Source organism: Triticum urartu, chromosome 5 (genome assembly GCF_003073215.2).
Source record: "Triticum urartu cultivar G1812 chromosome 5, Tu2.1, whole genome shotgun sequence".
NCBI classification, from domain to species: domain Eukaryota; kingdom Viridiplantae; phylum Streptophyta; class Magnoliopsida; order Poales; family Poaceae; genus Triticum; species Triticum urartu.
This window is the reverse complement of record NC_053026.1, coordinates 517215842-517243506: the sequence shown is the minus strand read 5'-3', so window position 1 is coordinate 517243506 and position 27665 is coordinate 517215842. Positions and strand designations below refer to the sequence as shown.

The 27665-nt window shown below is 46.6% G+C and overlaps 2 protein-coding genes and 1 long non-coding RNA gene across 3 annotated transcripts; 1 reads left to right on the top strand and 2 right to left on the bottom strand.

Moving 5' to 3' along the window:
• Window positions 1-2614: 2614 nt before the first annotated feature.
• On the bottom strand, window positions 2615-3122 carry LOC125556522. The gene is made up of 2 exons (XR_007305115.1): window positions 3008-3122; window positions 2615-2832 (listed from the first exon to the last, which is right to left on the bottom strand). It is a non-coding gene; the product is annotated as an uncharacterized LOC125556522 (long non-coding RNA).
• Window positions 3123-15478: 12356 nt separating this feature from the next.
• Window positions 15479-16790, top strand: LOC125556521 (B-box zinc finger protein 32-like). The gene has a single exon (XM_048719239.1). The coding sequence runs from the start codon at window positions 15564-15566 to the stop codon at window positions 16266-16268; it is 705 nt and encodes a 234-aa protein (XP_048575196.1). The 5' UTR covers window positions 15479-15563; the 3' UTR covers window positions 16269-16790.
• A 3871-nt stretch (window positions 16791-20661) lies between these two features.
• On the bottom strand, window positions 20662-27331 carry LOC125556520 (probable 1-acylglycerol-3-phosphate O-acyltransferase). Its single transcript, XM_048719238.1, has 9 exons — window positions 27127-27331; window positions 26042-26278; window positions 25440-25486; window positions 25019-25137; window positions 24776-24936; window positions 22821-22930; window positions 22631-22730; window positions 21292-21415; window positions 20662-21201 (listed from the first exon to the last, which is right to left on the bottom strand). Exons 1-9 carry the CDS (start codon window positions 27252-27254, stop codon window positions 21073-21075), a joined length of 1155 nt encoding a protein of 384 aa, XP_048575195.1. The 5' UTR covers window positions 27255-27331; the 3' UTR covers window positions 20662-21072.
• Between the last annotated feature and the right edge of the window lie 334 nt (window positions 27332-27665).

The following is a 27665-nucleotide window of genomic DNA, read 5'->3' as shown; positions in this document are numbered from 1 at the left end:
CCACAGCACAGGAGCTCGGGGCTGAGGAACTCGCAGCTCTCTTAGCAATGACAGTAGCCAAGTAGCTTCGGCAGTCCCATTCGCCAACGCCTTGTACTCAGCTTCAGTGGATGAACGGGACACTGTTGGCTGCTTCCGTGCACTCCATGATACAAGGTTGGGTCCAAAGAAAACCGCAAACCCACTCGTAGACCTCCTGTCATCGCTGCAGCCCGCCCAATCGGCATCAGTAAAGACACTCAGAAGAGTGGAAGGTGATCGCCGAAGGGTTAAACCAGTGGACAGTGATCCTCGCACGTACCGCAAGATCCGTTTCACGGCCTCCCAGTGAGCATCAGTTGGTCTTGACAAGTACTGACAAACCTTGTTTACGGCAAAAGACAGATCAGGCCGTGTCAAGGTCAGATATTGAAGAGCTCCAATTGTACTACGATATCTGAAAGCTCCATCTTCACTAAGTCCATGACCTGAATCCCGTGTGAGCTTCTCATGAGTGCACATGGCGTTGAGACTGCTTTGCAATTCGCCATATCTGTACGTTGCAACAAATCAAGAGCATACTTCTGTTGTGTAAGAATAATTCCCCCGGAATTGGGAAGCACCTCAATGCCAAGGAAATAATGGAGAGAACCAAGATCTTTGACAGGAAAAGTAGCTGATAATTGGCGTTGCAAATGCGTCATAGCCGAAGAGGAAGAGCTCGCAATGACGATGTCATCAACATAAACAAGCATGTAGATGGTGACACTGTCTTGGGCAAAGATAAACAGCGAGGTGTCGGCAACCGAGGGAACAAAACCGAGCTGCTGAAGACGCTCACTGAGACGAGCATACCATGCCCGAGGCGACTGCTTCAGACCGTAAAGCTCTTTATGGAGCTTGCAAACATAATCTGGACAAGAGGGATCTTGGAAACCCGGTGGCTGCTGCATATATGCTTCCTTAGCGAGAATTCCATGGAGAAAAGCATTGCTGATGTCCACCTGCCGGAGATGCCAGCCACGAGAGACGGCAAGAGAGAGCACAAGACGCACTGTGGCTGGTTTGACTACCGGAGAGAATGTTTCCGAGTAGTCGATCCCATACTGCTGAGTGAAGCCGCGAGGAACGAGACGTGCCTTGAACTTATCCAGGGAACCATCAGCTTTGTGCTTGACCTTGAAAACCCATTTACAGCTAATGATGTTCTTCCCAGGAGGACGAGGAACAAGTGTCCATGTCTTGTTTTGCTGAAGAACCGAGAATTCAGACTCCATGGCTGGACGCCAGTGATCATCGACAAGTGCCTGACGATAGGAGCGTGGTTCGGCATGAAACGCCCGCCGACGTGGATCATAGCGAACAGTGCCGTCGCTTGGCACCAGCTTTTTGACGATGTTGTCCTTGAGCCTGGTCGTCATCGGATGTGGCGCACTCGCGGGCGCGACGTCAGGGACGGCCTGGGCGGTCGATGGAGACGGCGGGTCGACGAATAGCGGCCCACGTGCCGAGCTGGATGCGGAGTCGCTCGCCGCACTGCCCGCCCCGTCAGCAGCGGAAGGGCCAGCCGGTGACACGGGCGAGACCGGGGCATCCGGCCCAGTGGGAGTCGATGGAGACGTGGGCTCATGCGGCTGCTGAGAAATCCCATCTACATGGGAGTGACCTGGCGTGCATGCCGACGTAGAGTCGCTGGAGGCCAATCCAGCAGCACCTGCAGGAGACAAAGACGAACTGCACGTAGCATCAGATAGCAAAGTCGTGTCATAATTGCGCATGCGATCATCCATTAGAGCCGGCTCTGTGATAGGAAAAAGAGTAGGCGGTGTGGAGAGTATGGAGGAGGAATTTTCCGCTGGCAAACTAGTGGAGAACGGGAACACATGCTCATCAAATATGACATCACGTGAAATATAAATTCGACCGCTTGAGCGATCCAAGCATTTGTAACCTTTGTGCATGGAACTATATCCCAAGAAAACACATTACTGAGAGCGGAATTCTAGCTTGCGATTATTGTAGGGGAGTAGGTTTGGCCAACAGGCACAACCAAAAGCGCGAAGAAAGGTATAATCGGGTTTGTCACCAAAAAGACAGGAAACTGGTGTGGAGTTTTGGAGAACCCGAGTGGGCATGCGATTGATAAGATAGCAAGCTGTGAGAAAAGCCTCATCCCAAAAACGAACCGGAAGCGAGGAGTGAGCGAGAAGGGCGATGCCTGTTTCAACGATATGGCGATGTTTCCGTTCAGCGATGCCATTTTGTTGGGAGGTGTGAGGGCAGGAGACCCGGTGCGCAATGCCTTCCTTTTGGAAGAAGCGAGAGAGACGGCGATACTCGCCACCCCAATCCGTTTGTACAGTTTTAATTTTAGCATCGAGCATGCGTTCAACATGTTTTTGAAAAGTGTAGAAGGCTTGTTCAACATCGGATTTACGCTTAAGGAGATAGATCCATGTAAAACGGCTATAATCATCCAAAACTCACATAATATTTGAAACCACCCACAGAGGTAATAGAAGGACCCCATACATCCGAATGAATAATTTCAAGAAGAGCATGAGTGACATGAGTAGAATCTCGAAAGGGTAGCTGATGAACTTTTGCACGTTGACATGCATCACAAACACTGGAATTGGTAGAGGGTGCACAAGCAAATTTATTTATCCTAAGAACTGAATCAACGACGTTTTTGGACGGATGACCTAATCTTGTATGCCACAAATCTGAAGATAGCCTGACACTGGAGAGAGCTCGAGGACCGGACACGAGGGACGACTGCTTGTAGCTTGGCACCGGGTAGAGGCCATTGCGGCATCTACTTTGAAGAAGAACCGCCTTCATTGCTCGGTCCTTAAGACGAAACACATGAGGGTGAAATTCTCAGCAATGGCATCATTATCAGAAACAAGTTTGTGCACAGATAGGAGATGTTTGTTGACGTGTGGAACATGCAGAACATTACGTAGATGAAGATTTTTGCATGAGCCGGGTATAGTGGATTGACCAACATATGCAATAGACATACCTGCTCCGTTGGCTACGTGCACCTTGTCCTTTCCATCATAGCGCTGATGGAGGCTAAGACGATCAAGGTCGCTTGTCAGGTGGTCGGTGGCGCCGTATCTGCATACCAGTCCATGTTAACGGAGTAGGAGCCAGAGCCGGTGCTGGCGACGTTGCCAGAGCGCTCACGCTGCTCCTCCGGCTGGAAGGCGTGGTTGAAGCGATTGTGGCAGTGGAGAGCGGCCGTGCCGAATTTGGAGCAGACCTGACACTTCAGGTTACTCCGGCCATTGCGTGGCCGCGCCCTCCCCGACCACGTACGCCCTGATCGCCTTGTCCACCGCGTGCGCCTTGGCCGCCTTGACCGCCGCGGTGACCATCAGAGTTGCGTGCAGCAGCGTTGGCGGATGGGTGGATGTTGTCGGACGAAGCTTGTTGCTCGAGGCGAAGCTCAGCGCTGAGGAAGAAGGTGTAGAAGCTGCTGAGGCTAATGGGGTCGCCACGCGTCGTAATCGACGCGACCAGAGGCTCGAACTCGGGACCCAGTCTCCGGCGAGTATGTAGCCGAGCACCTCGTCGTCTTGGAGCGGCTTGCCGATGGAGGCCATGGCGTCAGCAAAGCCCCGCATCTTGCGGTAGTACTCCGAGGCAGTGAGGTCATTTTTCTTCAGATTGGAGAGTTGATAACGCAGCTGCATGATGCGTGCACGATTCTGTGAGGCAAACAAATCATGCAAGGTAGTCCAGACCTGAGCGGAAGTGGTGAGTTGGGTCATTTGCCCAAGGATGTCCTCGGTCATGGAGCCGAGGAGCGCGATCATGACGAGCTGGTCCTTCTGGTACCAGCTAAGGAACTCCGGGTTGGCGACCTCGACAGCTGCATCGCCGGTGCCCTGTGTGAGGGTCTGCGGCGGCGCTTTCTCGGTGCCCACGACGTAGCCGAACAAACCGGTCGAGGCAAGGGCGGGGACGGCTTGAGTCTTCCACAACAGGAAGTTGTCCCGCGTGAGGCGAAGCGTGATGAGGTTGCCAAGAGTGGTGACGGAGATCGGAGCGGAAGAGGAGGACCCGGCGGCAAGGGTGCCGGCGTTGATGGTGGAAAGGGCGCCGGAAGTGTTCGAGATGGGAGCAGCGGTGGAGCCAGCCATGATGGGCGAGATTGGATCTTACTGCTCTGATACCAAGTTGGAAGAAATGATTTTTAATTTGCCGTGAGTAATTGCCTCAGGCTGGTCTTGTATTCATAGTCAGGAGATATACATGATGCAGAGTTTGTTACAACAAACATTGGTCGGATAAACATTGGCCGGATAGGAACAACTCTATCTCGTGCTAGATAAGCTATAGGAGATACTAACAGACTAGCTATACTAACTGACTAGTATCCTGGCTAACTCAATACGATTGCGTTAACATGCGGACATCTTGACATCATTAAACAATGTTGGAAATATATCACTTTTGAATTAGATAAACTAACCTCTATCTATTGTCCCCGACTGCCCTTCATGAGGATATAAAACTAACTAAAAGTGTGCCTTAGCACGCATCAGCCATATACTCATATACACATAAACTATGAGCCAGGCCGATCACAACTGGAAAAACCTGATACAGTACGTACCCCTTGAAAGCCTTGGAGATGCACATGCAGGGAGGTAAATACACCAGTGATGCTTGAACTTGCCATGGATGTGCAGTTTAGTGCCTGAACTTGTAAAATACATTGAACTGATTCCATAACTTGGCATGGACGTGCATATACGGTTCAAATGACGTTTGTATACGTCCGCGACGCTGATGAGGCGTGCCAACATGGCATGGCACCGTTGTCAATGACTGGACAATGGAGACAAGGGTGTGTGGCCTGTTTTTTTTCTTTTGCAAAAACCCCTCCAAAATTATTTTTCGTACAATAAGGCCCTTACAGAAAAACTGACAAATTTTTTGCTTCATGATGATTCATAACCTTGCGCTACAATTATTTTTCATACTATAATTATAAAATAATAAAAACTAGCGCCGTGGTGGTTAGAAAGGGCGACCTACTAGTCAAGTGCATGCTGGGCTAGCCAATAGACCACTTCACATTTGCTGCTTCATGATGATTCATAACCTTTATAAACTAGGCGGAACAACATAAATAAAGGAATTTTTTGTGAAGTATAAATAAAAGAAATTTAATGAACCAGCAAAAATAGTACCAACTATATGACTCGAACATCCGACCAAAGCTTATAGACCAGGTACAGATGCCATTCCAACCAATGAGTTCTCATGTATCAAAAGTACAAGTAATCTATATGACTGTCTAACAAACATAATTTCAAAAGAATGCAAAAATCTTCATGTCATTAAAATATCACATGTTATTTTAAGACATGCTCATTCAATTGAAAATATTTATGAATGATAAACATGTTTATATGATTCAAGTATTATTCATATGAGGATCCGCAATCTAAGGGCGCACTAGGCTTGTATTTTTTTTAGAAAACACACAGTTTTTACTTAAAGCATTTAACACATTTATATACTACGTGACTATTTTATTTCGAATGTGGAAACTTTAAAATTATATGAGAATTTATTTACATATATGAACATTTGTAAAACCAATATAATATTTTATTAAAAGGCAAACTTTTTTTTCAAATTATAAGATATAATCTTAATTCATAATTTTATTATGTGTATTTTTGTTAAATTATTGCATTGGTATTTTATGAAATTATATGAAATTTTTAATGTAATTTGTTTTAAATATATGTCTATTGTTTGTAACAAATGATTATACTTTACGTATTTTTTACAAAATTTTGAAATAAAAAAACTGAGCCACGCCATGGTCTAATTTAGTGAGAGGGGCTTGTTATGTTATAAACCTAAATTTATCATTTTTATCATTCGATGTCGTCAGTTGGAGTGGTATGTGCGTCGGCTCTATAGCCCCTGGTTGTAGGTTCAAATAAACAGGGCTATATTGCTGGAATAAATTTTTAAATTTATGTTGTTCAGCTTTATATATGTATACAGTATGAATCCTTTTATGACGCTAAATTTGAGCCGGCCTACTGGCTAGCCACACTCACTTGCGCGTGTCAGGTTGCTGTCTTGAACCCCGTATGCATTTTTAATTATTAATATATTTTTTATAATTTATCTTTGCAAGGAAAAAGTATTCTAGAGGGTTCTCCAGAAAACCCAGGCCACACATCCTGCCCATGTCATGATGGCGCGATCGTCATGGACATGTAGAAACGAATTTAAACCGTATATGCATGTTTATGCCAAGTTAGAGAAGCAGTTCAATGTATTTTGCAAGTTCAGGCATTAAAGTGCACATTCCTGGCAAGTTCAAGCATCAATGATGTATTTACCTCACATGCAGGTAGTCACATCAGCTTTTGCTAGTGCATACAAACGCTGGCCAATCACAACTCTATGTAAACTAATAGAATACGTGGTTGCCATGCAGCAGACTAACTTTATTCAACAAGATAAAATCAAGTGGTACATAGCTTCAAGCCCGTAAAAGTACAGATACTCAGGAGCCCGTAAAAGTACAAACGCCTCGGCAGCCCGCGCTCCTCCCACGCGCGCTCGCCCTGGCCGCCGCCGATGGCAAACACATGTGTCAGCGACACGGTCCTGTACTGAAGCAGCCTGCGGCACCACGGCGGCAGCACGAAGGGCTGCCCTCGGGTCGGCAGCACGCGGCGGTGCTCCCCGTCCCGTGATGGCGCCCAGGCCGGCGCCGCTTCGATGCATCTCAGTCTGAGCACAGGGACCATGGCACTATGGCAGCAACCGACGCAGGAGCACACGGAGGCATCCCTCGGCATCGCAGACCGTTGGCATGCGCATTGCACACAGCCGGTGCAGAGGCGGACGTCGTCGCCGTGTGCCTTGGTCGACCGGGAGTGAAGCGACGGCGCGAACATGGCGTCTCCTCGCCAGGGAAGGTCACGGCTGAGAGTGCGATGCCTCGACTGCGTGAAATAGAGCATACATATGGACGCGACGGCGCAAACGCAGACGCTGTACTGACACGCCTTGGTTGACCAGGAGGGAGAGGATCGCCCGGACGTGCCCGCCACTCGCCAAGGAAGGCACGACGCTAGAAACCAACACTATGCAGACTGCTAGAACCACGTGAAGAGCGGCTGGCTACCGCCACAGGGGAGCACTGACAATGGAGTCGCGATCGAGCGCCACACGACGCCCGGAGGGAACCGCGCCGGGAGGTCGTTGCCCCCACGTAGCGCGCGCCTGTAGGACCATGGCCACGGTCAGCCACGTCGGAGGGCGTCGTTGTGCCGCGCGTCATGTGCCGGAGGTCGCTCACTGGATGGCCTCGCATGCCGCGACACCGCTCCACCACCGGGATCTTGGCCGAGAGTCGCCGCCTGCGCGGGGTGCTGCTTGTTCCACGTCGAGATGGGTCTTTCTCTGAGACCGGGCCAACTGCACCGACGGCCTACCCAGTCGGCCAGAACTGCAGGTTGAGGCCGCTGGAGCAGGGCTGCCCCGCAACCCGGAAGATGCCCTCAGCCTTTGAGTTGCTGCAGGTGGCCGACATCGAGGGTGTGCTCGCGAGCAGACCAACCTGATTGTGCTAGTGGGAACCGATGGGTGAAGTTGCCGTTGTGAAGCCGCCGCCACGCCATATCGGCTCCATCCGGCCGCCGCATCATGGTTGTAGTGCCTGGGCCTGGCTGGGAGGAGGGGGCGCGTCCAAAACATATGAAGCTGCAGCGACGGAGGAGAGAAGGGGGGAGGGGCCGCCGAATGGAGATGATGCCCGGCAGTGGGGGCTCCGGTGATGCACCGGCCGTGGGCATTGTCAGGAAGGATGATGGGTGTTGTGAGCTCGAAAGAACGCGTGAGCCTTTTATAAGCCCGTACAGCGGTGGCTTGGCCACGCGCCGCATAAGCGGTGGAGGGCGCATGCCATGCTATTTCACGCGAGCCTTCCATAGAGACACGCGGAGAGATTAGTTCATGTAAGCGCACCGTCGACAAAGCAGGGCGCCTACATACAACGGTCGAAGCGGTGAAAACGATTGTACGTGGACTGCACCGGAACAAACAGGAAACAACAACCGAACCAGCAGCGCCACGCATGCAACGATAGCGACAGGAACCAACAGCGGCAGAGATCGACAGCGACCAATCACAAAACCAAAGAAGCATCTGAAGCCAGAAAGCGACCCGGGCCAACAGCGGCAAAGATCGACAGCGACCAATCAGAACACCGAAGAAGCCTCGAAGCAAAAAGGACTGTCAGGAGACGAACTTCACCACAAAAACCAACCCACACACAATGGAAAATAGTAAACCAACCAAATCAACCTACACACACGTTCAAAAAATTTGAAATGAAAACCTAGACACACCACTCATTTGTACACATCCAGGTACCAAAATAATACACGTGCCAGATTCAAACCTAACCAAGAGTCACTTTCAACCAAGTGGGTAAATCTCAAGCCAAAAACTTTGCCTGGAATAGATGTTTGGATATTAAGCGGAGGAAATAGTAATAAAAAAAAAGGCTTATGCTCCTTTATCTTAAAAAAAGGACTAACAGAGTCAGCTACTTAGCCAACTTTCATAATTAAATACCGTCACTGTATGGATAAAGGTCGACCCGACGGAGAAGGTATTTTTTTCCTCGGTCAACTGAGTTAAAACGGTGCGTCGGCGTGGGCGCCGGGCAGTTGGAGTGGGACGAGGTTTCGTGGCCAAGGACGCCTCTATCGTCGCCGCATCTTCCCCCTCCCCTCCAAAGTACAAACTCGCGGCTCACGACGGTCGACCCGAAAATTCTAAATCAACGGACTATTACGGGGTCTCTTTGTTAACTAATCTTCCCCCCGATTTTCAAGGGGTGTGGGCCCCTCATCATTCTTTCTTTCAATCAAATTGTCCCAGATAAGCTTCCCCGTAAAAGCCCGTTGTCATCTGTCCGTACGTGTAGCAAAGCTCCGGTCGACCGCAGCCGCCAGCTTGTGCAAGCGCCGTGGAGTTTCGAGTGGCCGCGGTTGCGTTGCGTTGGAGTCACGGTCGGGTCAGGTGCGTGCGTGGAGGAGCGGAAAAGATCTCGATCGCGTGTTGCGTTCCAACTATACCTACTGAATGAACTTGCGCTCACTAAATCCACGTCGGCTAGACGCTCGAGCTGGTGCGAAGCCGTAAAAGACGATCGAGTTGTAGTCTGTTGTACTATACTTGTATTGAAGATGGGCGGCTGCATTTGAATCTCCCACCAAGCGGCGGCTCAACTTAATAAACTGAATAATACTACAATGTAGTGTCGCTTCAGTTTGGTTGGGGCCACATTTTTGTTCTTGTTTTCCCAAAAAAGTTATTTGGGGTTTTGGTTTCATGCATTTCATGGCCCCGATGACAAAGAGTTCACGGTAGAGATGCATCACAGGGGAAATACCCCTTGATTCCGGGTTGTATATACACCCTATATAAGGGGGAAAATACAAACAAAGTTAGAATAGCTCAGAAGTTTTTTTCTAGAATAAACGTGACTTTCTTTTGCACTAGCTAGTATATAAATTTTCACGAATAATAAACCAGTGTTGACTTCAATGCAAAAAAATAAATTATATATGCTATATAGGCATCGTTAAGGAAAATTTCCCACTGTTTTGCAGGGTTATGACACCACATGCTATGTGATTCCCTGCAACGCTCAAGTGCATGCAGTTTCAGTTATGAATACAATTGTGATTCCCTGCAACGCTCAAATGAAAGAAAAACTAAAACAGATCAAAAAAATTGTGAATGCGCAAAAGACTTGCATATCATTGTATTGATAGGGGGAAAAGAAAGTGATTGTTACAGGAGTGATCTCGTGAGCACATGCGCAAAAGAGATGGTGTGAATGAGAAAAACAAGGGCGCGGCTATGGGGGCCGTGCGACCCGGGAAGAACACACTATGTCTCGTCAATCAGTTGGCCAAGCCCCTTGGCCCCGGCGCGCACCCAAGCGCGGGCGTCTTCTTTGATGCAGTCAGAGAGTCTGGCGACAGAGGGGCTGGCAGCGTTGAACATGCAGTCATTGCGGTACTTCCAGAGTCTCCAGGTAGTGAGGATGATGATGGTGGCAAGCCCTCGACGAAGGGCGGTCGGAGAGTCATGTATGGAGGCGGAGAACCACTCGCGAAACTCGCAGTCCGGGCTGCGAAGGGTGGCAGTGGCGTGGCGCCAAGATAGGGTCTCGTGCCATACCTGCCGCGAGAACGAACAACCAGCAAGAAGATGTTGCATGGTCTCCTGCTCCTGGTCGCATAGAAAGAATCAATTATTGGCATTGATATTACTCTTTGAGAATAAACAAATGATTAAAAATCAATCAATGAAAACATTTGCACGCAATATTAACAAAAATTGTGCTTTTCTATATGTGCAAGACTAACCTTACAATAGCCCAATTTTCAGAGAAATGTATTTCACAAGAAGAAATGAATTAGCGGGATTGATATTGGTCTTAAACAAGAAATAAAATAAAAATAGTAACTGAAACAAAATCCATATAATGAAGTTTTCTAAGAAAAAATGAATTATTGGCATTGGTATTACTCTTTAAGAAGAAAGAAAATAAAATAAAAACCTAAACAAAATCTAAATGATGAATTTTTGTAAGAATGAATTGGTGGCACCGGTATTTCCCTTTAAGAAAAAAGAAAACTAAAAAAACTAAAACAGACAATGACAAAATTTGGAGATAACATACACAAAATTGTGTTTAAAAATATATGCATATATTAGTAGAATTTTCACAAAACTAAAGTTTTCTTAGAAGGAACGAATTAGTGGCATGGGTATTGCCCTTAAAGAAGAAATAAACCAAATAATAATTAAATCAAAACAGAATAATAAAGTTGTATTAGAAACAATGAATTAGTACCATAGGTATTACTCTTTAAGAATAAAGATAATGAAAAAGTTAAAGGAACTTGCACACAACTTTGCACTAAAGTTACACTTATGTAGTATGCAAACACCAATCATAAATTGTGTATTTTTTCTCGTATTGCATAGTATTTATTTATTTACATTTATACTCATCCAACATCTAAAAAATATCTAAAAACCTACTAATAAAGAAAAACAAAAGGAGAAACACATAAAAACAAAAGAAAAAAAAGGGAAAGAGGGACCGACTGGGAGGTACAAGTAATGGGCTTCAGCCTGATAGCAATTCGACTGACCCAAAATATGTGGCCAGTCAAAAGAAATAGCCCAAAGAAACTCATAGAACAGCCCGGAAGAAATGAAAATGTAGCATGAATCTTAGAGCAAGAATCAGCGGCCAGGAAATTGACTGACCCAAACTGAAAATTCAGGCGACTTGCATATAGCTAAAGTCAATGTTATTATCTTATGAATCAGACTATCTTTGGAGTCCTTTTATGATGCCTTGGTAAATATGGGCCGTCAGTCGGACTAGATTGGACGGTCCAGATCGGATGCAATACGCTGACGACGTGTATTATATTGCGGCCCGACGAGCATTTTCGGTAAAAAAAAACTCAAACAAATCAACATTTCCCTCACAAAGTATTGTAGGGGTATTTTTGAGAGAGAATTTTATCCATTTCATTCCCCTCACTGCAATTCCCCCCTATACCGCGACCATTCGCGGTAGTAGGGCTTGACCTCTAGCCGGCGGTAGGGTTTCATCCCTATCCGACAGGTTGGAGTAGCACATCTGCTGCACCCCATCACCCGCTCCGCCCCTTCCTCCCATTCTAATCCACTTCCCCTCTCGCACCTCCTCTTCATCGAAGAACATGAGCAGAGGCCGTCCTTCCTCCCCGCGGCCGCCGCCGCCGATGATCAATTCGTCGCCATCCACCTTCCGAGTCCTCTATGTGTGTGCCTCTAACCATGAGGTGAGCCGCTACATATTTCCTCCTTCCCCGTGGTTGTTTGCGTCCCCATGCATGTCCTCTGGCAGCAAAGTGGTTGCGTACCAAGGTGCCGTTCTCACTACTAGCGTGGTATTGCGGGACTAGGATGAAGCCGGCCGGCCTAGATGGTGAGCCCCATTTGTGCGAGCTCATCCACCTCACGGCCAAGATCTAGGTATGTTCGATTGTTGATAATGTACAATTATTCTGGAGTTCTGATACAATTATATAACTAACTGAATCTTTATTCCTTCAATTTGGCTGATAGGTGAGACTTGGTTGGTTTATTTAGGAAGAGGTGATAATCTATTAATTTCATATTGTAGTATAAACAATTGATAGCTTATGTTGGTCAGTATTTATGGTGCTCGCTTCTTCATATGCAATTGCTGGACTGGGGTAATCTATGAGACAGTATGTATGAGTGGTCGACTGATTTGGGCATGTGGTTTATATAATTTTAAGATTCATAGGGGATATATCCAGCATTTGAGGATAAGCGTAAATTCTTATTACGATGATTTAGCTTTGTTAAAGAGAGAGGAATGAGCATTGGATTGTAAAACCGTTGCTTTTGATTCTTGGAATATTAGTTATGTGCATCTTTTGTTAGTTGGATGCTCGCTTCTTCAAAAAGTTGATACCCTCTGAACTAGTGCCGGTGTAAGATAGAATACACGAACGTATATTACATTTTTCAAAAAAGAATAAGCTGCATGTTTACACTATGAACAAAACAATGGACAAAAAATAGTAATTTTTTCACTGTTTTGCAGGCTTATGATGCTACATGCTATGTGATTCCCCAACGCTCCAGTGCTGCTGGTGGGCAAGATGGAGGCGGGATGGAGGCGGGATGGATGTACCATGCCAGCCCGATGTGCTCCCGATGGTGGCCACCCCGTTCTGCTCCCGATGGTGGCTACAGCGAACGCTACTACATCGACGCGTAACTAGCAGTGTTCGAGAGGAGTACACGTTGCAGGCTAACCGCGTCCAGCTATGAACACTACTGGAGAGCTACTCCTTAGAGCATCTCCACTAGCCTCGCCGGCGGCCAAAAAAGTATCCACTCACGCCCTCAGGATCTTAATTATCGCCGGATTTGGATAAAAGTATGGCCGGCGCTCCCACCCAAACCCAGGATCCTGGGGGGCAGCTGGGGACGCCGGCAGTTGCCTTTTGCATGCACAGGTCCACTGTCAGCCCCTCTCTCCCCTCTCTCTCCTCTTTCCTCTCCTTTCTCTCTTTTCTCTCTCCTCTCTCCTCTCCCTTTCCTTTAAAACCTACCACACACAGCACATGGCCAGGGGCGTCCGGCAGCGCGAGCTGCGCGGCGATGGCCGAGAAGGACGACGGCTTGGACTCGAGCTCCAGGCGCTGGAGGAGGCGCCACTGCGAGATGAGCTTCGGCAGGTGCGCCTCGTCCGCGGCGGAGTGCAGCGGCAGGAGCGCGAGCCGGCGCAGTCTCGGGCAGTCGGCGGCGACGCGGTCGAGCTCGGCGGCCGGCGTGGAGAGGAGCGGCGGGAGCGCGAGATCGGACACGGAGCCCGCCGCGCGGGCGAGGCAGAGCATGAGGAACCCCGCGAAGGCGAAGCAGGCGACCCCGTGGCGGCGCGCGAAGGCGGCGGCGAGCGCGCCCCAGGGCATGAAGCGCGCGATGTGGTCCTGGCGGAGGTCGAGCGCGCGCCACAGGGACGTGATCACCAGCACCCTCTCGTCCTCGTCGGCTCCCGCTTCTCGCCTCCTAGGGGCGCAACCAGTGGCAAAATTCCCGCCCCCAGGCCAAAGTTCTCGCCGGCAGCCCCCCAGGAGGCAAAAAAATGCCTTCTGGGGGGCTCAACGGCAAGAGATGCTCTTAGCAGCGTTTGCCTGGACGCTGCTGGTTGTTGACTACCAGCGGTGCGATAGTAGCGGCGTTCCACTCAAACGCTGCCACAGAGCACATTCGGAGACCGCCAATGAGGGGGTTCTGTACTAGTGCATGGGTCAAATGTCGTTTGATGCCGGTCAAAGGGCTAGATTTGTCGGTCAAACGGGTTAGGGTTAGGCCGCTCCGGGGTCTTGGGAGGGTAGGAATCCTACCAAAACTTGCATTGTGTCCTAGCACATGTATATAGTTGTGGTGGTATGTTTAAATACTCAATACCTGGCTCCCGAGTGTGACCGGCTTCAGGAACGGCAATAACACCGAAGGAACATTCGACGGTAAGAGGGGGAAACTGCCACCACAAGTGACCCGGACGGAATCTTGTGATAACTTGGGTAACCTATGGTCTATGTCTTTGAATCTGATCTTTATATGGGTAAACTAGGGGGTCTAAAGAGTAAAAAGGCCATCAAATATTGAAGTGGCAAGTTGGGGTAAAAGAGAAAGATAGGGAAATTGACGACAGTGAAAATAAGGGCCATGAAATCTAGTCGGAAGAAAATGAATGAGAAATAGGAAACATAAATAATATTAAAAATAAATATAAATGCAATGGTCTGGAAACCTTTTTGTATTAAAAATAGATTTGCAAAAAATATGTAAAACTTAAGACGAGTGTGTAGAGTCATGGCACACGGCTTGTAACGTGTCTAAGCCGAGTGTAATGCTAGGGCACATGGCTTATAACTTGTATAAGCTGAGTGGTATGTCAGGGCACACAGCTGATAACTTGTATAAGCTGAGTGGTATGTCAGGGCACACGGCTTATAGACTGCTCTTTGACGGCGTCATCATCCACGCCGTTGTTTACACATGGCATATACCCTTACGAGAACTCGCTGTAAGCCGAGAGCCTTTTTGTTTACATACCGAGTGCCCTTTTTAAACTGAATACATGTTGTAGGCACTCGGCTTATAAGGTACTGTAAGCCGAAGCCTCCATGTTTGTTGTGTGTTCTTTTAACGGTACTCGGCTAGGGATGTAAGCCAAAGTACCCGAAATATTGCACTCGGTTTACACACATGGCTACACGGAAACGCATGATTTTGCTGTAGTGAATACTGGCAAATGATTGACATAATACATGCACAAAACAGTGGACAAGTATACCCATGGTGGTTGTTTGCGTGAAACATAATACTATGATGGTTTTTTTTGATAATCTAATACTATGATGGTTTTTTTTGATAATCTAATACTATGGTGGTTTTGCGTAATTACAAACAAAAAGTTCTCTAGTATAGTATGGACGTTTGCTCGCAAGAGAGACGCGTCCTTTCAAGTTCTCCTCTGTCGACTAGAGAGCGGACCAACGAGCTCGGATAACGACCGGCGGACACGTAGTACGGTACGTAGTTCGAGCGGGTCTAGGTTTCGTGGCCAAGGATGACTACGTACTTATCCCACCGATGGAATGGAGCCCCCATCCCCCAAACTCGCGGCTCACGTCGACCAGCCGCCGCCACTTGTGCAAGTGCAGGCGCGCCGCGGAGTATTTGTGCGGCCGTGGTTGCTCCTTGGACTGGTGGATGGGCACCAACGTGGAGGAGCGGAAAAGATCTCACGCCCCCGCCGTCGTCTATAAATACGCGCCCGGACGAGGGGAAGCAAACCACGCTGCCTCGTCGTCCCCCTCCGTCGTCTCCCTTGGTCCGTACGTACGTACTTGGAGGAGCTGAAAGAACGCTCGATTGTTTGGCGCGAGCTTGCTAGCATGTGTGCCGGCGACGGCACCAGGGAGCGCTGCGCATGCGCGCTGTGCGGCGCGGCGGCGGACGTGCACTGCGAGGCGGACGCGGCGTTCCTCTGCGCGCCGTGTGACGCCCAGGTGCACGGCGCCAACTTCCTCGCGTCCCGCCACCGCCGCACGCGCGTCTCGCCGACGCCTAAGGGCGTGGGCGTCATGTCCAGGACTGCTACGACGTCGAGCTCCTGCGTGTCCACGGCTGACTCCGCGACGACGGCGGCGCTGCACGGCAGGAAGACGACGCCGCCGCCGGCTAGGAGGCGCGCCGCGCGGGGCGAGGCGGTGCTTGACGGCTGGGCCAGGCGGATGGGCCTCGAGGCGGGGGCGGCGCACCGGTGTGCAACCGCTGCCAGCCGCGCGATCCGGGCCCAGGTAGCCGCGGCCATGCCACACGTGCCGCTGCGTGTCGCGATGGCTGCGGCGCTGTGGTCGGAGGTGGCGGCTCATGGCGTCCACGAGCCCGGCGAAGCGCTCCGGCGCCTGGAGGCCTGCGCGCACGTGCCGGCGAGGCTCCTCGTGGAGGTGGCTCCGGTGTCGACGATGGGGAACGCGCGCGGGAAGAAGAGGACGGCCGCAGTGGACGCCGCCGAGGACGGCTGGGGCGAGTGCTCGATCGTGAGCCCACACAAAACACCATCTTCTCCAAGACACGAGCTTCTCTTGTTCGTTTAGTACTACAGTACTACTACTAGTAAGTTCTACTGTAGCTCAGATGATCAAATTACAACCAAAGATATACATGACGTTACTGTGTATTAAATATAACATGAATAGAATTGCGAGGCATATGCATGAAGTATAACATGCAAAAAAAATCATCTAAAATACATTGAGTTGAGCGTATTTTGGCTAGGTGTCTTTTTTGGCAATCTCAAAGCTAATGTACAATCCACAAAGTTGGAGTATGATTTATGAAGGTACATAGCCTTAAATACGAAGTAAAAATGAATGACAGTCTGGATATAAAAAGAATTTAGGTCCAAGTATGGAAGAGTCTAGAATATAGTAGAAGTGTGCCTTGAGTTTTGTGCAAAATGTTCACATGGCTTCTAGATAGTACACATAGAATCTTCTAGATAGTACACATGGCATAATATGGTGAAGTAATGAGAAGATCCAACAGTCAACAACAATTCGATTTGCCACGTCACTACCGCCAGATCGGCTTAATCCAACAGTGGTATTCAAAGTTATTCGTGCACTATATGATGGTATAGATATAAATATAGATATAGATATAGATACAGATATATATAGATATTAATTGTTTAAATGTTGTAGTAAAAGTTGATCTAATCGATGACCAAAAACTTCATTCATAAACATACTCAAAATTTAAATCCCCAAAAATCCCCGGTATTGAGAGGGTGGCTCCTAATCGATGCACAAAACTTCATCCTCCAAATATTTTGAACTGCATTCTTCCATTTGTGCATTCAAATGAGCAAATTGCACTTTATAATGAACACATGAACAACATTTGAACATAGAGTTCATAATTAAACATGACTTTCAGCTTCACAGTTAGAGATACATAATTAAACTTAGCTCCGACGGAAGTCAAGCCTACCATAAGCACAACTAAACATAAATAAAGTTAGATTAATTTTTAAATATAAATAAAACTACCATATAATCCAAGTTTAATCCTTGCTACATTGCAAGCCTCCTCCTCCTCCTCCTCTTCCTCCGTCGCCACCTTAGTGGAAATGTCCTCATGTAGCTCGCCGAAGACCTCGTCGTGAGCCCTCCGACGTGCCTCAAAGGCGACCCGGTGCTCATAGTAGGCGAACTCGGCATGATATGAGGCCAAAAAGGCCTTGATTGCTTGGCGCTCCTCGCGACAAATTTCTCAATGGTGGAGCGTTACTCCGAGTTTGGCATGACACAAGGCCACAAAGGCCTCGATTGTTTGTTGTGTTGGAAATATGCCCTAGAGACAATAATAAATTAGTTATTATTATATTTCCTTGTTCATGATAATCGTTTATTATCCATGCTATAATTGTATTGATAGGAAACTCAGATACATGTGTGGATACATAGACAACATCATGTCCCTAGTAAGCCTCTAGTTGACTAGCTCGTTGATCAACAGATGGTTACGGTTTCCTGACCATGCATGGACATTGGATGTCGTTGATAACGGGATCACATCATTAGGAGAATGATGTGATGGACAAGACCCAATCCTAAGCATAGCACTAGATCGTGTAGTTCGTATGCTAAAGCTTTTCTAATGTCAAGTATCATTTCCTTAGTCCATGAGATTGTGCAACTCCCGGATACCGTAGGAGTGCTTTGGGTGTGCCAAACGTCACAACGTAACTGGGTGGCTATAAAGGTACACTACGGGTATCTCCGAAAGTGTCTGTTGGGTTGGCACGAATCAAGACTGGGATTTGTCACTCCGTGTAAACGGAGAGGTATCTCTGGGCCCACTCGGTAGTACATCATCATAATGTTCACAGTGTGATCAAGGAGTTGATCACGGGATGATGTGTTACGGAACGAGTAAAGAGACTTGCCGGTAACGAGATTGAACAAGGTATCGGGATACCGACGATCGAATCTCGGGCAAGTATAGTACCGCTAGACAAAGGGAATTGTATACGGGATTGATTAAGTCCTTGACATCGTGGTTCATCCGATGAGATCATCGTGAAACATGTGGGAGCCAACATGGGTATCCAGATCCCGCTGTTGGTTATTGACCAGAGAACGTCTCGGTCATGTCTGCATGTCTCCCGAACCCGTAGGGTCTACACACTTAAGGTTCGATGACGCTAGGGTTATAAAGGAAGTTTGTATGTGGTTACCGAATGTTGTTCGGAGTCCCGGATGAGATCCCGGACGTCACGAGGAGTTTCGGAATGGTCCGGAGGTAAAGATTTATATATGGGAAGTCCTGTTTTGTTCATCGAAAAAGTTTCGTGGTTTATCGGTAACGTAGCGGGACCACCGGGAGGGTCCCGGGGGTCCACCAAGTGGGGCCACCAGTCCCGGAGGCTTGCGTGGGCCAAGAGTGGTGAGGGACCAGCCCCTGAGTGGGCTGGTGCGCCTCCCACAAGGCCCAAGGCGCAGCAAAGGAGGAGAAGGGGAAACCCTAGGGGGCGCCCCCCCTCTCCCCCTCTTGGCCGCCACCCCAAGACCCATCTAGGGCTGCCGCCCCTCTAGGGGTGGGAACCCTAGAGGGGGCGCACCCTCCTCCCCTTCCCCTATATATATGAGGCCTAGGGGCTGCCCAATACACGCGATTTGATCTCTCTCGTTGGTGCAGCCCTCCCTCTCTTTCTCCTCATATCCCGTGGTGCTTGGCGAAGCCCTGCAGGATTGCCACACTCCTCCACCACCACCACGCCGTTGTGCTGCTGCTGGATGGAGTCTTCCTCAACCTCTCCCTCTCTCCTTGCTGGATCAAGGCGTGGGAGACATCGTCGGGCTGTACATGTGTTGAACGCGGAGGTGCCGTCCGTTCGGCACTAGGATCATCGGTGATTTGGATCACGACGAGTACGACTCCATCAACCCCGTTCTCTTGAACGCTTCGCTTAGCGATCTACAAGGGTATGTAGATGCACTCTCCCTCCCCTCGTTGCTGGTTTCTCCATAGATAGATCTTGGTGACACGTAGGAAAATTTTGAATTTCTGCTACGTTCCCCAACATGTTGCTCCTCCGTGATCTCGTTGTCCTCCATCTCTTGCTCACGCTATAGCTGCTCAAACCACGTTAGTTGAGGGGTGGACTTGGACGAGGAGTAGGTTGTTATCTCCATGTCCTCGCTACTGATATCACCAGAGGACGAGCTCAACAATGGAGTGTGCACAACAGAGCAGCCAGTTGCGATCGTGGAGGAGCTTGATGGACCATGATGGCGCGGCTACCACGGCAGCTACATGGGTACGACTGAGATGCCGTGACACATCGTCCGCAAGCAAAATTGGCATTGGGCATTGATACAACCTAAATGTATCTACTTTTCTGAACACTTTGCTATGTTTTTTCCACCTAATTTGCATAATTTGAATAAATACTAATCCGGGCTGACGCTTCAGCGAGATTTCTATGTGTTATTTTCTGTGCAGAAAAGTTACTCCAAAAATTATAGAAATTTTATCCGTAAGACAAGAGCCACGGAGTCAGAAGATGGAACCAGGGGCACCCGTGGGACCCATGCGGGCAGTCTACACGACCACCCCTAGCCGCATGGTGTGCCGACATGGGGCCCACAGGTACCGCCCTTCGATGCCTTTGGCATATATTAAATTGTGAGGTGGAACTCACATTGGGGTGTTTTGCAGGGGCGTGATGCTGAGCCCATAAATCTTGGGTGGAAATGCCACAAAGCAAGCTCATGCCTTGAAAATCAATAGTCGGGGATTGCGGACCACGCACCGGGAGCGCGCGGGGGGGGGGGGGGGGGGGGGGGGGGGGGGGGGGGGGGGGGATGAAATGAGATAAAGGGGAAAACGATGGTGGCAATGGCGCGTGTCAATGGCGCGTGTGAAGACGATTTTCAAACGCCTTTGGATCGGGTCAAGAATTTGGGGGATGTGGATGGCAAAAACACTACCTGACTGGAAGTTTGTCCCATTGTTCCACCCTAATTTGGAAAGTAGCGCAAATTTATGAGAAGTGGTTTTGTTTGGTTGAACACGTGAATTTCATAAAGTTGTCCCAATCTTCGACAAATAGCACTATCTTTTTGAAAATATGATGCGACTAGTCTGTGAGAAGAGTAACATGGGTTGTGGATGTGGAGGATTGAGGGAGGGGGTCTCATACCATCATTCATTGCCGATTCTTATTTAAGGCTACCACTTTTATATATCGACTATTTTAGCAAAAAAGACATGTGAAAGACACTATTATTTTCAGCTAAAGCTATAAAGATAATGAGACACCTTTGTGTCTTATTAAGGTGGAATACTAATTCAGTGGGAGGTGACACTTCCATTGATAACAAGGCTCCTGCGGTGGCTTCGTCAATCTACCTGCCAACTCAGTCTCTCAAAGATGCTCATATGATAGGGTATGTGTGCATGCATTTATCGGGGTGAGAGTATGTGCAAACTTCCATATCAATGATGTTGCAAAGGTCCTCACAAACCGATGAAAAGCCCTAATCCACCTATCGGTCCATGTAAACCAGAGTTGCTTCCTCTCACGGACATGTATAAAGAACTTGATGACTGCAACGGGTCACAAATCAAACAAACATGCTTGGAAAATGATAGACTCCATCAACTAACTGTTGGAACATCGAGACCAACTAGAGAGCTTACATGTATAACATTATGTTTTCACTACTGGTTACCCAAGCACGTACGATATGAATGAGACATATTCACGCAATTCATACATACATAAACAAATCATGTGACAGTGGTGCTAATATTGATACTATCAATGTATCGGTCTTGCTTCATGTTCATATTATCATATACCACCATGAGACCGCGTGTGATGGCACTCTATGCATATATCAAGCCATAAGGATGAGAGAAGTCGTCCCCTACATCTTCAGATAAGAAATTTCGGCATGCGTACAAGACCGCCGAGTTGAACCCCGATGGGTTTTCTATGAACTCGAGATGACCTCCCTGCATTGTAGCTAAAGCGTTAGTAAACAATACCAATATAGTAGATCTTAATCTTAGTTTATATATTGACATAGAGGAAAACAAACTGACATGTGGGACTCTGATGATTTCACAAGGAACTGGCATATCCTTGCGTGCTTGTTGCGCCCCTTGGTAATTCATCCAATCATCCTGGCCATATATGAAAGTAGTCGGCACTTTCCAACCGGATGCGCTGTTGCGTGTTATAGGATAGTGAGAAAACATCACAAAATATATTCATGAACTATGAATTACTCCTAGTATTGTGTTGGTAAGTTATTGCATTAACAAGATCACAAGCTCGTGAGTATTAAAAATATGTATGTACATTGATAGTATGATTAATAACTTATACACTAATACTCTCTTAAAGTGTGAATGGAAGACTGTCACAATCATATGCATATTAGGATGATCTCTACCATGAAATATTGTACTCCCTCCATTCCTAAATATAAGACCTTTTAGTGATTCCACTATGGACTACATGCAAGCAAAATGAGTGAATTTACAGTCTAAAATATGTCTATATACATCCGCGTGTTATTCATAGTGGAATCTCTTTAAGGTCTTATATTTAGGAACATAGGGAGTATCACCTAAAGTGACTTCTTGGCAGGGTAATTTTTGTCAAGACGGCTGAGAAATATAATGCAATGGAGTAAAAATAAAGAATAGTTAAATTGCATCATTATGTACTAAATCCTTAGCAAGCATGCATCATGTGAAGAATATTTTGAACCTTTGAAACCATAATCTAGTAAAAGAATCAATCTGGGATAGTGGGATCAACGACATTATGAAATGTATATCAGAATCAATAAGAGAATTACAATCAAAGTTCAACTTTTCATTTTAGACTAGCTATGATGGAATTAGAATATGTTTATGGTAACCATAGGCAGTATATCTAAAATTAACATGGATTTTAAGAGAAAGGGGAATTATCGACTAGTAGGGAAGAACATGAGAAACATATAATATCCAGTCTACATGAGATTTAGAAGTTGATAATAAATGAAAAGGAATTTCCTTAGCTAGTTGAGCCCAAACAACCATTTTCACCATTCTAAAGCAAAATATTTTTCCAATGGGGTGCTAACTAGTTGCAGCTATTTAAGTATTTTCATTTTCTATCATGTAGAAAAGTAATGAATTGTAGTGTCCTTCACCAGTACTAAGAACTGACAGCTCTAAGTAAAAAAATAAAGAAAGGTCTTATCTTAGAATTTAATGATTAATGAGAATAAAAATATGTTATCTTAAACCTCTTAATTGTTGATGAGAATCCAAAGAATATGTTATCTTAAACTTAATGAGAATCATATTTAATGTGCATGTTGTTAAGACATAAGAAGGATAAACAGGAAAGTTCGTGCAAACTAAGAACATAAAAAGATGAGCTAACCTTTGCAGAAGAGGTTTTCTTGCAAATGCCCCCAAAGAAAAAGTATAATTTAAGCACAACTCTCCACTGGCTTTGGCAACTAAAGTGTGGTAAATATAATCTTCATACATGTGAAAGCAAGAGTAAGGTTCAGCCGCAAGCATCATTTAGATAATGTAGTTGTTTATTTAATGTAGTAAAGAATGTTCACCTGTCAGCAAGATAGATTCATGTTTTGTTAGTAATTCACCATTTGAATATGATCCAAACCTAGTTGTGGTATATCTTCGAACAAAATATGGGCCCCAAGGACCCAATCCTCTGCTTAACAAAAACAAATGGGACATTAGGACAAATACATTCTTGCCCTTGGTTAGTTTTCACCCGTGGGTTTTGCCTAATTTTCAGCTCTCCTCATTTTTACCCCTAAACATTTTGTGTCACCCAAATGCTGTTCTATCACTCTACCATTTGGTCAAAGGCCTTTGATCCTTCTCCTGGATAACCAAAATATTTTTGCTAGCGGCTAGATGGGCTATATGCCCCTTACAGGTGGGACCCATCAAGAAAAAGCAAAAAAAAGATTATATATCTTCAAGCCAAGTCACCTCATGTGGGACCAAAAAATATAATAAAAAAGTAACACCCTCCCCATACCTCTCTCTATATCTAGCAAACAATAGAAGCAGAGGACGCAGTCGTAGTGAAGATACACGAGATGGAGACACATGGCACTGATTGGTTGGGTAATGCGTTCAACTCTCAGGGACCAACCGAGGCGGTACGGGGAACTAGGGTCACTAGAAACAAGGACGCCAACGAGCAGTAGCGGCGACTACGGGCGAAGCATGACATGAGTAATCTAGAAGGCACATGGGAGCATGGGAGAAGAGGGAAAAGGATTGTGCGCCCAATATGAGTACACCGTAGAGGTAGGGGTCAATTGTGGGGCACTGAAGCGATGTTTTCATTGACGGCGGCAACGGCAGAGCATGATCTCGTAGCAAGATGGTCTGGGAAGGAGATCCAAGTGGACAATGTTAGAATCTCGGACATGACCTGGGGGAGGTGGGGTGCTGTCAAGGACGAATGGGGCTCAACAACAAAGGAGATCAGGGAGCACTAGAGCGTCGTCGAAGGTAAGGAAGACAATGGACATGCCATCAATTACTGACCCCCCCTTAGTTCCTTCTACCAGGGTCCATTACGGGATATGGAGAACCTCCTGGACAAGGTTTCTCGGTATGAGATGACAGTTTACCGCGGACCGACCTCGACATGAACTAGGCGTCAGCTGTGTACAAAGCTCGAGAGGGTGCGCTCAAAGGAAGTGGAGGGTGTGGCAAGGCAAGTCGGATGGCGCAAGAAGGAGGAGACAAGGTGGTCAACAGAGGCAGCAGTTCTTGGCACAATGACCAACTTCGATTAGGTAGAGGACGGTTTCATCATCTTTGGGGCTCGAATCTCTACGCAAAGGGAAGGAATGGAACCATCCAGTCTTGGGGATCATGTTGGTAGAGGATAAATACGATGTGAAGTCAAAAATGGTGGTGAAAGGATCCGGTGCCCGGCGACGCTATGGGCGCACATTGGTGCTTCGGCTTGAGGTTGAAGGAGGTCGGGCCCAGTGGGCTGGGCTAGGCTAGGCTAGAACGGGTGAGAGAAGAGGTTGCACCTCGAGTGGGATACTCTGCTATGTTGTAGTTGGACTAGTTCAGGATTTTTTTCCTTGGTGGGTCCCATGTGTAAGGGAGATGGGCCATTTGCCAGCTACTTGGGGTATTCCCGTCAAATAACAACCAATGACCTTTAACCACATAGAATCTTGACGGAAAGGCATTCGAGTGACCTGAAATGCAATTTTATGGTCAAAACTAAGGAGATCCAATAATTAGGGGCAAAGTCCACATGTGAGAACTACTACGAGAAGAATGTATTTGTCCCTTACAAGAATAGTTATCTTCGCGATAAAATTCACATCAGAAGTGCTATTGCTTCCGCATTAGATCGGTCTCTCTACTTAAATATGAACATTGTACTCATATGCTTAGCTAGATGGATAAATCAAGCCCATTGAACATTTTCACCATGGGCAGAAGAGGTGGATTACTCCATTTTTCTAACGGTACCTACATTATTCAAATTTAAGATCGAAACTAGGCTTACCTCAAAATTTTCGAAGGAGTAAAATTGGACTCCCAAAGATGGTTCACTAGCATGCCTTTCCATGTTCCTCTAAACTTGGCTAATCGCTCAGCGCTATCATCTGCTTCTGGTGAAAAGCCAGCGGGACCAACCAAAATCAAGTGTTGCACGTGTTCAGGGTGCTGAAATAAGACATGGGTTTTAGTACAATCATAGGCATCGGTGGGGTAGCTTCACGTGTTAAATGTACTATCATAAATATACCTGTAAGGCATACTTAGCAGCAACATATCCTCCCAAAGAATGTCCAAGCAATATAAAATTGTTGAGGTTCTTTGCTTTGCGCCATTCTTCAAAAGAATCTAGGAACCAAGCATCCGTTTCTATTTGCATAGTTGACCGAAAGAAGGAAGGGGAGCAAATTAATCATTGTTTATAAAATGAATGTAGCAAGATCTAAACGCAAAGCAAAGTAAATCTACGTGGGGTTGTCACAGAAGTTGCTTACAAAATCACCTAGAACTCAAATAAAGGGGAGCATTTTGAGATGTTTTTCATAAAATTACATTCCATAGTATGCTAAACAACAGAAATAACATCTACAACTGAGGGTCACAACTAGCATAATGAAACACCTTACAACTTCTCAAAAAGTCGCACAACAAATAAAGTATTTGTATCTAACCTTCGGTACTTTTACAGATGAAGTCAGGTCTGCTTGATCCACCCCAACTGCAAAAGGAAAGCAAAATTCAACACTACGCAGTGTGGGGTAACAGAAAAAACAATATAAAGCGTTGTTATCATGCATAATAGTTGGCAAACACTTCATGTGTCATCACGCTAATTTTGAAATTCTTTATTTTAGATGAGGTGGGTTTTTCCAATGAATGTCATATAGGGCATATTCTCTATTCTAGGTTCATAGATCACATGAAAGAGGAAAACATTAAAACTAGGGGAAAAGGTAAAGAGGCAACTGCTTCTTTCTCCTAATTAACACCATGATATCATTCAAATTTTTATATAAATCCACATTAATGTATCCTTATTTGCATATAAATAACTAAAGCAAGCAACATCAACACCAATAGTTGTCAGCAATCAAAATAGTATCTGTGACATGGCAACAAGCAAGAGTCATAACCTAGTATGGGTAGGTAAAATACAATGTGTGCAAGTATTGTGATGCACAAAATTATTCAAATCAATTTCCCTCTTCTACAGGTACCAAGGAAAATTGTCACAATTAGTCAAGTCCTTTTAAACATTCTTAGAGCTACTTACCCAAGCTGATCAATGGCAATGACCCGGAAATGGCTTGCGAGGGCATCGTAGTTTCGAAAGAAGAGCCCATGTGAAGCACCATAACCATGGACCATGACAAGGGTGGGAGCATTCTCCTTGTTGCTACCAAATGTCACCGTGTTGATGAACCTTGGCTCTTCACTTGATCTAAACCATCTTGCTTTTGACCCGGTTGGAGCAAAGCCAATGTTAACTTTCTCTTGGACATACCCAGTTCTGTAAAAGAAAATAAGTTACATAATAAACGGAAAGGTCTTAAACAAAGCAATTAATATATACTACATGAATGCTATTTTTTAGCTGACGGATCTCAATTCGCTTCTATTCTATTTTTCTGTCTGTCTGATCTCCCTTGTGATTCTTGCTGAAATTTTCAGTGGACTGAATTTGTTCTGCCTTTAGTCCAATTCTAAATTTCTAAATTGGTCTCCCTTTTTTTCACAAGAGTTATACGCAAGTTGACTAAGACTTGATTATGTCTCAGTCGATGCTATATTCTTTTGATCTTGCATGAAGATCCGTACATTTTTTTTATTTTTAGTTTTTTTTCTTTTTCTTATATACTACGTCACGTGACTGAGAATACTTAACCAGAATAATTTTCCGGGCAACTTATGTGTAGCCAGTCTTTTTCCTATTGGGAGGGTTATGTTTATGTTTGGGACTTCCTTTTCTAACTATTTTTTGAATTTGTGCAATTTTTGCATACTATTCATTCCTGTCATCTTAGAATTTCTATCGTCAGTTATACTATTGGGCGAGCTCTCAAGCATTTTTATATGAAGGAGCAGACGAGCAAACGTACGAAGTTGCCTTACATTTGTGCATTTGTGAACGGGGATTAATATTTTGAACTACGCCCTCCGTTCCTAAATATAAGTCTTTGTAGAGATTTCATTATAGACTATATACGAATCCTCTACACTCGAAAATACATCTACATACATTCTTATGTGATTCATAATAAAAACTCTACAAAACTATCCCGCAAAAAAAAAACTCTACAAAAGAACGAAGGGAATAATTAAGATGGACTATTAAGCGGAGGGGGTTTTGGTACAAACTTGACTAGGGAGAGGAGGCGCTTCTCGGCGGCGACGATGCGGTCGGCGGAGGTGGGGATCCAGCGCAGCGCGGACGGCCACCTGCAAGAACCCGCCACGGCCGTGGGCGCATCCTCCGCGTTCGCCATCCCGATCCTGCCTACCACCAAAGCTTGTCTGGCTCGGAGACGGAATGGAAGGCTGCGTCGACTTGGTGGTGTTGGTGTTGGTGTTGGTGTAGGTGGCTGGCTGGTTCCGGTCGAGCTTTTATAGGGGCCGAACGCAGCGCACGTTGCCTGTGCTGTGCTGTGCTGTGCTTGCGTCGTTGATTGCGTTGCCTGCGTTTGCCTGGACTGCGGTGCAAGTAATGAGCGACGAAGAGTAGCAGCGCGACCGTTGACCGTCAACCTCTCCTGTTGAATCAAAGGCTATACGGAGAAAATTCACCCACAACTGCTCTTGCCCTTGCCATCTTCGTCACGGAAGTGACGGTCGAAGATGTAATATGGGTCGAGCCGGATCTGCTCACTCCCAGAGTTGTCCGATGCGATCAATCTTTT